Below are 10257 nucleotides of genomic sequence, written 5' to 3'. Positions count from 1 at the left end.
TGTTTGTTTGATTGATTAACGGCGTTTCAGCATAGTTATAAGCATAATTCAAAATATTCATATTTTGAAAAATAATAAAAAAAATGAAAAGAGATAATTCAGAGAGATAGCGAATTTAAATTGTTCTGCTTATCTGTATTCACTTTTAAAAATTCAAAGGTTAACTTTTCATCAATTTATAGTTGCGCGCCAAGTTAAAAATTTCAAAGCTGAATGAAGGTTAGAAAATTAAATTGCAGATGAAATAAAATAACGACGGACACAATTTGTAATAAGAAAATATGATGCAATTTTGCCGCTGTGAACCGCTGACGACTTATTAAAAAAGTACGACTTGAATAAAGATTTGTTAAATGTTAAAAATAGGTAAGTTTAATTAAGTAGTATACAATTTATAAATCACAAAGTAAACAGTATGAGTAAACTAGTAAAGTAATAAATGGTAAATCTTGAAAAAATATATATTATATAAAATTGAAAGACAACCGTTTTTAAAAACTATTTAACATTTCAACATTGGTTCGTTTCTCCTCTTTGTTTGCTGTATAAATGTATATAATATAATGTATAGTATGGTGTCCAGCCTAATAGATATTTTATTAACTATTTTAAAATTAAATTTGTTTAAATTTAAAAATGGTTGCAAATTTAAAATTTTGGATCTAAAGTAAGTTTTTTTTTAAATTAAACTTTAAAAGTTGGGTTCAGGATTTTTTGGGGGATAATGCTGGAGACAGCTGATGCACAGACTGAGAAAGTTGATAGTTCAGCAGGACAACAAACCATTATACTAATTTCTCAGAAAGGTGGTCGTTATGAGATAGATAAGAAAACATTCAGTCAAATTTCAGGCTACTACCGGAGTCTTGTAAACAGTGGAATGAGAGATGCAGCCTCTAATGAACTTGATTTGAAAGAATTATCTAATCGATGCTTGGCAGAAGTCAGTGAGTATTCATCTGTTATCTCATCACGTTTGAAATTCCAAAAAGAAATTGCAGAACGATTGAATGTCAGAAGGAATGATTTGGTGGTGATTTGTATGGATGATGAAAACATGATTGATCAGATCAGTGATTTGTCACAATTGACGTGTCATGAGTTGTTTCCAGATCCTGGCATATACTACAAAAACTCAGCAAACCATGCAACGACAGGGTTTAATAAATTGATATGTTCAGAAAATTTCTTTGCAGAAATTAAGGAATGTTACTCACAATTGAAAATCAAAGGGAAGACATTGAAGTTATTGAAAAATATTGAAGAAGGGTTGAAGGGTGCATCATTTCTGCAAATTAATAGTATGATTGATCATTACAGTGCATTGTTATTGAAACATTTGAATGTGCAAACGTGTTTACGCATTCTGCTGTTTGCAAATAAGTACAGCCTTGACAAGGCACTTGAAACAGTTTTAGATTATTGGTTGAACAATTTCAAATTTGTTGCTGGAGGATCTACATTATTACCGCTAAATGTTATAGATCGTCTAGCTAAAGCAGATGTTGTTAATAGTGACAGTGAGTTCGATATTTTCAGTTATATCATCAATTGTCTTTCTGTTGATAATTCGATGAGATGCCATGCAGAAAAATTGTTGAGTGAAGTGAGGTACCATTTAATGACTGCAAGTTCAAAACAGATTTGCCGTGACAGGCTTCGTGTTCTAAATGTTAACCATATTAACATAAATCAAGATTATGCAAATTCTTCTCGTTCAGTTGGTGTTCTACTTAGTCTTGGAGTGGCTTCTGAAAAGGTGTGGCACAAACTTATTTTTATTTTCAACCTCTATTATTATTCAGTACTTCTGCCACTTTTAATAAAAAAACTAGCATAAAATTAATTGTGTTCAGTTTTGAATAAAAATTTATTACTCAGAGGGTGCCCGATTTTTTTCATTCACTCTCAGTTTATGACCTTGTGAGTATGACTTGCAAAAAGAGAAGAAGCCAGGGCTGTGTAAGTCGGAGTCTCGTTAAATTTCGATCTTGCAGGATGCCTGGACCCCCTCTGGAATGGCTTCGTTACCAAGCCTGCATCCTCAACGATTCTTTGTATTTGGCTGGAAAACTGAATGAAGAGGCATTTTTTTCTAACCAAGTATACGTTTATGATCTCATTAAATCCACATGGAGACAGGTTTTTTTTTTTGTTTTTTTTTTTTCATTATTATAGTAAACGTTCATTTGGCTTACATTTGAATGTCAGCTGCATGTTGGAATTATGCACTTTTCATTTTTGCACCCCTTTACTTTACTCATTCAATCAATAATTTTCCTAAGATTTGTTTAGTCGATAAAATTCAAATTTATGTTGTTTTCTAAAATCTTTTTATTTTTGGTCATTTTTGTTGCATTCAACTTTCCAGCCCATTCTATAATATCAATTTTTTGCAATGTTCCAATGGCTTCTACTCCTTCTTTCCCACATTCGGCTTTCAATTCCGTATTCAGTCGTTCAATATTCAATTACTAATATTTTAATCTTTATTGAATTTCATGATTGTTTCAAATTTGTAATAATTTCCACTTTAAATTTTTTTTTCAGTGCTGTAACATGCATGCTGCAAGAGCTCTATTCTACTTTGACAAAATAGCTGGACATTTGTATGCAGTTTCTGGCCAGTTCACCAAGATACATAGAACTCACGTAGTTGAAAAGTATTTTCCAGATAAGGATAAATGGTACTTGTTGGCAAGTCTGCCTGTCGCTGTATCCAGTTTGACAGGTTTAGTGAATTTATTTTAAAGTCCGTTTTGTATGAGGGTTCTTTGCTAGCAGAATTATTATTTTGTTTCAATTATTTATTTTAAATTTCAATAAACTAAGCCAAAAAATAATGTATGTTTAATTACTTTCTACATTTATAGGTTGCGTTTTCAGAGGTATGATGTACGTTAGTGGAGGGGATGATGGCGCCAGGTTTTTGACGAACGTATATCGTTATGACCCTTATGGTGGCCGTTGGGAGTGCAGGACCCCTCTTCTGACTGCCCGTTGTTGTCACATCATGACCTACGTAGGAAATAAACTTATTGTTCTGGGAGGTAAAGTAGTTGATCAACTGCACCGTAGAGAATATGCTATGGTTATTGTTTCTCTGCTTCATTGATGTTTCCGTTTTCATCTACTATTTCTTTACTTTTATTATTTTGACACATTTAAAAAATTACAAAAAAAAATATAAAGATGATTATTTTATAAAAGATAGTTCTTTTCTGTTTACAAAGCTTAGTGGCTGTCCATAAAGTATGTCGTCGCCTTTTGAGGGGAGGGAGTGATTCAAAAATTTGTGACGAGAGGGGAAGGTGCCAACGTGACTCCGTTTTGTACTTTTTTAATTTCCATCACTAATTAATAAAAAATTTTTAAAAACATTTTGTTAAAAAAAGTTCATAAAATTTTATAGGTTTAGTATGCATCAAAGAAATTTGCTGTTTTAATGCTTTATTTTTATTCTTTTTCATTTTATTCATGAAATGATGTACACGATTGTTTAAAGGCTGTTAGATGTAGCCTACTCAATAACATATATGGGTGTACCTATTTGGTTTTAATTGTCAATCATTATTCGCTTTAATTGATAATTTGCATATAAATGGTGACTTTCAAGAAGGGTGTGTCAAAAAATTGAAATGTTTTTAATGAAGGAGTTTAAAATTTTGTGACTTTGTGAGTTCTCTCTCTCTCTCAAAATGAACGCAGGCAAGGCGTGACATCCTTTATGAACACCCCCTACAAATTCTTTAATTTGAATAACCTAAATGAATTAAGGATGGCGAGATATATGAATTTGAAACCGACCAGTGGACATCTGTGTTGAGGTTAATAAAGCCCGTTGTTTATTCGCCTTCCGTCCTCGTCAACAGTTGCCTCTATATTTTTAAAAATCACACTAGTCTCTTCGTGAAACAAAATCGCAACGTCATTCAAAAAATTAACCTTACCAAGTTTCTGAATGAAGGTGAAACATCTGCGTTGACGGTCGAAAAAAGAATGGATGTGGATAATAATGATGATGATGTTGATGAGAAGGAGGAGGGAGAGTGTCAACTTTATGAATATTGTATTGAAAATTTTGGTTCGCCAATGACGCACTTATGTTTGTATTTTAAATGATTTTACGAATGTCCCACTTTATCGCAGAGTGTACAAACATTTTAAACATAAAATAACGAATATTTTTATATTGATCCAAGAAGACTAAGTCTATGACACGATGATACATAATTATGTATGTGTTTTAAATGATTTAACGAATGTCGCATTTTGGCATAGATTTTACATCAATTTTAATTCATTTTAAGCATAACAATTGTTCATTCCAGCTCCATTATTTTTCTATATCGCGAACGTTTTGTACAATTTTTTATCGTTCATTCAGTTTGTTCTAGGTGTTAGACAGATATCCATTTTCATCCAACAAATCAGTTCCTCCAAGTGTAGGATGTAACGTTGTTATATCCTTATTAGGAATTGTTGGGTGAAGATTGTGTCGTCGCACACGAACGTATCGTTATTAGCGGTGCGTTAAGTTTTTTGTGAAGAATTTAAATTCATATTTATAATGAACATTTTGTCAGAGAAATTAACTATTTATTTAACTAATTAACTATTCCCCATGTTTTTTGGAATTCAAGTTTGATTTATGGTGATTTTGCAGGAGTTTTTAAATATATTTCGAACTAATTCTGATTTAAAGGTTTAATTAACGATCGGTCTGTATTTTCACGGTGTGATATTGCTTCTAGCTCATTTGACAAATTATTAACTTGTTTCTTTTCTGTCCGCACTCTTATAGATTTGGAAGTACACTTCCAAAATCAATTAAAGAAACGAAATGAAATTTTTTTACATGGCTGATGTCCATTAAGGATTGCGAGCGAGCTCATCCCAAATTATCTAATATCACAAACAAACAAATATTGTTAACATTTCTACATATAATACATATTCATAAATAAAAATAATAATTAATTATCTCAACACCCCTTTCCCAGACCTCTTAAATATCTTATTTATTGTATTTAAAATTTTTAATTTGTTAAACCGCGGGTTGCTGCAGGCGGGGTTGATGAAATCAACCCCCTTTCGTCAGTGTGTCAGTAGTTACATGAATAACAACGTAGTAAAAACAAAATGTAATGATGCAAACGCTTCCTCCTTGTCAACATTCTATCAACGTCACGTACGTTCAATTGTTAACATTTCTACATATAATACATATTCATAAATAAAAATAATAATTAATTATCTCAACACCCCTTTCCCAGACCTCTTAAATATCTTATTTATTGTATTTAAAATTTTTAATTTGTTAAACCGCGGGTTGCTGCAGGCGGGGTTGATGAAATCAACCCCCTTTCGTCAGTGTGTCAGTAGTTACATGAATAACAACGTAGTAAAAACAAAATGTAATGATGCAAACGCTTCCTCCTTGTCAACATTCTATCAACGTCACGTACGTTCAATTGTCCTACTTGTTTTTATAATAAGCAATATGTATTATATTGTTTATAATTATTATTTCTGTTTTCGTTACCTTATATTTTTATTTTATACTTCCATTTTATCATTACCATTGTTTTATCAGTTGTATTATCATATATACTTGTTATACAGTTTTATTTTTTCTACATGTTTTCACCAAAATTTTCTTTATATTATTTCATTTTACTTCCAATAAATGCATCTCATCCGTTTTAAATTCATAATTCTATTTTCATCTTTTCATACTTTGCATATTGTTCATTTCTCTGTGTCTGACAGAAAAATAAAGTACTATAGTTCAATTATTGTTGCATAGTTGTTTATGGACTATGATCGATGAAATCAGTTTTAATTCTACTGAGTGAAAAAGTAAAACGAAAAGTGAACTTAAGCCGCATGCTGCTTCGTTTTCAGTTCGGGGAGACGTGTATTCGTTTCGCTTTTTTTTTTTAAATCTGCGTCAACTTCATAAAATCTGAATCAAAATTTTTAAAAATTTCACCCTCATTTTACCACCATTTTTACTATGCTAATTTTTTAAATAAAATTTAATTCAAGGTTTAGCTCATTTTTTAAAACTAAATTGAAAAATATATCAGATATAAAAAATGTTTAACAACTAAACTAAACTTTACTAAAGTAATATTAGTATTAGTAATGTTGACAAATCATATTGAATTTTATTTTTATTAAAAGTTGATTAAAATAATAATAAACCAGTTTGTTGTCATTAAAATTTTTAAATTAATTAAATTAAAAATAAGTTCTTGATCTCTGTTGAATCATCATTTGAAATGGAGAATACACTGGTGGAGGTCCTAGTTGGACAAGTCTGGCATAAAGTTTATGCCAGTCTGAAGGGCGAAGACCTCATAATATCAATTGCAGATGATGCAACTCTTGATGCCCACACTGCCACAACGGGTGACTTCTATTTTAATTTTGCAATTAATTTTCATTATTCCGCCTGTCTCTCATTGTTTATTCATTTATTCTATTCGTCTATAATTATAATAATGCAACATATTCATAGAATGTAACATAGGTAACTTGAATGAATTTTCTCTATGGTGCCAACCTCAAATAGAAAACTTTAATTAAATGGTTCATGTCTGAAACAAATGAAATAAAAATAAGTAATAATGAAATTAAATAATGTTAATTTGAAGAAAAAATGGATGAATAAATTAATTAATTAGTTATAAATAAAAAAAAATAAGTACTAATAAAATTAAATTAAGTAACAATTGAATTCTATATCATTTCACCCATCCACTGCTTAGTTATATTTTAAATGCCTAAAATTAGGTTCATGTCAGTAATTTTTTACAAATTTTTAAATAGTGAAAATTGATTCCAGAGATGTTTAACAGATTTGCTTCAGCTTCTGCCGAGATTCATTCTGAATGTCTATTTTTTTTTATCAATTATGCAGATACAACCTCTTGAAAAACTTTTTATTTAAGGGATTTATAATTGGAATGAAATTAATCAGATTTATTACATTTACAACTTTTTTTTCATCCATTTATTATTCTATTGTATCACAGAAACAATTTTTATGTTCTATTTTTAATTTTTTAACACTTTCATTGCAGGTAAACATTCATCTCTGAACAGAGCAGGCAGCAACAGCACCAGGAGCCACCACAACAGCAGCAACACGAACACGAGAACCACCACCAACAACAACAACTGCAACAACACAAACACCTTGGATGGTCTGACAGGTCAGAAGAGGGTGGTTCGGGTGTTCAAGGAGGACAACAGCGGTCTGGGTATCAGTATCAAGGGAGGAAGTGAGAACAAGATGCCCATCATCATCAGCAAGATATTCAAAGGTTGGTTTGCCTCTTAATGACATTTTTCCCAAATCATCCTTGCTTGTTTACCGCCACTATTTCATCTTTGTCATCATCATTTATCATTTTTGGTCGCTACAACTACCTCATCATCATCATTCATGTCTCTTTGATTTATAAGTACATCACATTACCATCATTATTATATTCATCGTCATTTATCATTTTTGGTTTATAAGTACATCACCATTGTTATCACCATATATTCATTCATTCCTTTATCAGTACACACTCTCATATTTTATCAACCTGCCATCATCCCTTGTTATTTTTCTCATTTCTATTCCAGCCACACCACTGTTTATAAAGTGCATGTTATTTTTTTCTTTTATTATGATTCACCACACCAGATGCACAAATTAGTCAGTGTTTAGTACTTTTTTGCTTCAAATATATTTTTAAAGGCTGGCCAACAAATCCACTTTAAATTCATGTCACAACATGTTATAATAATGCTTCACCAACGTTCAAAGCTGGTTGTATCTTGAGGATTGCTGGTATCTTTGAATGGAGTGAAAGAGAAATATGGTGGAAGATCATATTGCATAAGTTTGTTTGTGGAGATGTTTAATGGAATGAACTGGAATGTTGAGATTTATGCATAGTCTGATGTGCAAGCTTAACAATTGGTCTGTGCTGTGTGTTGCAGTGGCAGACAGTACCAGCAGACAAAGGAGATGAGACAGGTGCATGCAATGAAACAAGTCATTATGACACAACACTCAAGACAGAATCCGGATAGTTGAATTGGATATTTGGATATTCTTTGATTGCTTTTGAAATTTAACAAGTCTTAGGATGATTACATTGATAGTTGTGATGCAGTTGATGACAATAATGATGAGAATAATAATAATGATGATGATGATGGTGATTGCACTTAGGATGAAGACGATGAATCTTGTGATAAACAATGTTAAGTAAGATTTATTATTAAATGAACCATTCCTTTTATGACCTTTGACCTCTTTTTTTGGAAAAGACAGAGCTTATCCAGTACCATGCAGTTTTTTGTTTAACTGAGTAAATCATTATTTATTAAATTTTAAAGCTGTGTGAAAATTTATTTGTTTTATTTTGAGCTTCTTTTTTTTTATTTTAAGTAAATTGCATGCTAATTTGTTGATAACTTATATTAGTTGCTAATGATGTCAACAGTTTACATTTTGTTTGGAAACATTGATGATGAACTATAGAACTATAAAACTGAAATATAGAAAGTGATTGAAGTTGGAAGACAACGTTTTTATTCTGAACATTTTTCGATTTACATTTATTTCTGTTTAATATTTTTAAAATTTTTTTCATAATAATAATTAAAATTATTTTCTTATTTTCTAGTCTGGAAAAAAGAGAAAAAAATGAAATAGAGAGAGAGAGAGAGAGGGAGAGAGAGAGAGCCTAGATTGTTAGTGATAACGTTTTTATGGGCATCTAATTATAGTAAAGTTGTAACCTTACCCCAAAAATGAATTAGCAAGTGCATAATTATATTTAGTTCTCAAATGCATTCCCAGTTTTGTGTTTTCTCCAGCTGTATTTGATAAATAACCAAACTAGAAATAGACATGCAGGTTGTGCATTGCAAGGAATAATGCATTTTCGTTTTGCTGGATTCTGCTATGTTTAATTTTATTTTGTTGTTTTTTTTTTACTGCGTTCACTTTGGTCTTATTATGTTATGGGCTGTTTTGTTGTGTTTTGTTATGTTTTATTGTGTTTTGTTATGTTTGGTTGTGTTTGGTTGTGTTTTGTTTCTTGGCTGCCTGCTTGTTTGTTTCTTTACTGTTGAAGCAGATTATTGCTCCCAGTCTACCAATAAAGATTTATTATAGTCTGGCACATGCATGCATTTGTTGGTATCAGTAATTTATTGGGACTAATTTCTTATTTAATTATACGTTTATTTGCATGCTACCTCAAGTAATTTGTTTGTTTATTAATATGCCAACAAGTTATCTTTTCATACAAATCTTATTGTTTTCAAAGAAGATTCAACCTCTCATATTTAAAATGAGATGTGAGGAAGAATGATTTGATGATGATGCTAACAACAGAACAAGTATCAATGTATACAAACATGTATACATGCAAACATACATATGTACCTACATACATACATACATACATACATACATACATACATACATACATACATACATACATACATACATACAATTTTACTAATCAAGGTAAAATTGGAAGCAAATGAAGGCAAAATGTCTGGATTGGATGTCCCTGGATCAAAGCTCTGTGATGAGATTTCGAACTTTAGAAATGAAATGACCAGATCATTTGCTAGCGTGGTCAGTTCTGAGGTTGTGAAAAGTGTCCAAATCATAAACGATGATGTAAAAAAAGTGCAAAAAACGTTAACCAATGTAATGGAATCGAAGGAACGAGAGGCAAATATAGTGGTTTTTCGACTGAGTGAAGGAACGGACGACAGAAACAGGGTTTGCAAGATAATCAGTCATCTGACCGGTGGTGTCTGCGGTGAAACAAACATAATAAAGTTGGTACGACTTGGTAAGAAAAATGATACGGTGGTAAGACCAATTTTGGTAAAGTTTGATGATGTCAAGGTGAAGGAACTCGTTTTCAAAAATGTTTTTAAAATGAAGTCAGTAGGCGATAATCTGTCTCATGTTGGTCTGAGTCATGATCTTACTGTTGAGCAAAGAGATGAACTTAAAAAATTGATGGACGACGCCAGACAGATGGAGAAAAACTCAACGGAGGGTTTTTTATACAGAGTGCGAGGAGACGTAGGAAAATGGAAAATAGTACATTTTCCTGCAAGGAAAGAGTCAAACTGATGAATGGACGACAAGGCCCTGGATATGAGTTATGCAGTTTGATCAAATGTGGTAGTCACGGTTTTCACAGTGGTGATGATGAT

The 10257-nt window shown here is 31.5% G+C and overlaps 2 protein-coding genes across 2 annotated transcripts in view; both read left to right on the top strand.

Annotated features, from left to right (window-relative positions):
• The first annotated feature begins 214 nt into the window (after positions 1-214).
• HELRODRAFT_189432 (hypothetical protein) lies at positions 215-5773 on the top strand. The gene is made up of 11 exons (XM_009029362.1): positions 215-361; positions 419-504; positions 698-947; positions 1113-1759; positions 1882-2142; positions 2551-2731; positions 2874-3091; positions 3778-4807; positions 4964-5196; positions 5451-5454; positions 5480-5773. Exons 3-8 carry the CDS (start codon positions 725-727, stop codon positions 4120-4122), a joined length of 1875 nt encoding a protein of 624 aa, XP_009027610.1. The 5' UTR covers positions 215-361; positions 419-504; positions 698-724; the 3' UTR covers positions 4123-4807; positions 4964-5196; positions 5451-5454; positions 5480-5773.
• Positions 5774-5940: 167 nt separating this feature from the next.
• Positions 5941-10257, top strand: part of HELRODRAFT_95740 (hypothetical protein) — a 27447-nt gene continuing 23130 nt past the window's right edge. Inside the window, exons 1-2 of the mRNA XM_009029361.1 lie at positions 5941-6417; positions 7092-7334. Of these exons, the coding sequence (XP_009027609.1) occupies positions 6288-6417; positions 7092-7334 (373 nt within the window). The 5' untranslated portion in view covers positions 5941-6287. The remainder of the gene's footprint in view (positions 6418-7091; positions 7335-10257) is intronic.

Source organism: Helobdella robusta (assembly GCF_000326865.2).
Source record: "Helobdella robusta unplaced genomic scaffold HELROscaffold_6, whole genome shotgun sequence".
In the NCBI taxonomy this organism is placed as follows: domain Eukaryota; kingdom Metazoa; phylum Annelida; class Clitellata; order Rhynchobdellida; family Glossiphoniidae; genus Helobdella; species Helobdella robusta.
Note: the sequence above shows the minus strand (reverse complement) of the source record. Positions and strands in the feature narration are given on the sequence as shown.

Coding starts and splice junctions, on each gene's coding strand:
- HELRODRAFT_189432 (XM_009029362.1), top strand. CDS start 725: ATGCTGGAGACAGCTGATGCACAGACTGAGAAAGTTGATAGTTCAGCA. Junction 1,760..1,881: donor TTGGAGTGGCTTCTGAAAAG/GTGTGGCACAAA, acceptor TTTATTACTCAG/AGGGTGCCCGATTTTTTTCA. Junction 2,732..2,873: donor CGCTGTATCCAGTTTGACAG/GTTTAGTGAATT, acceptor CTACATTTATAG/GTTGCGTTTTCAGAGGTATG.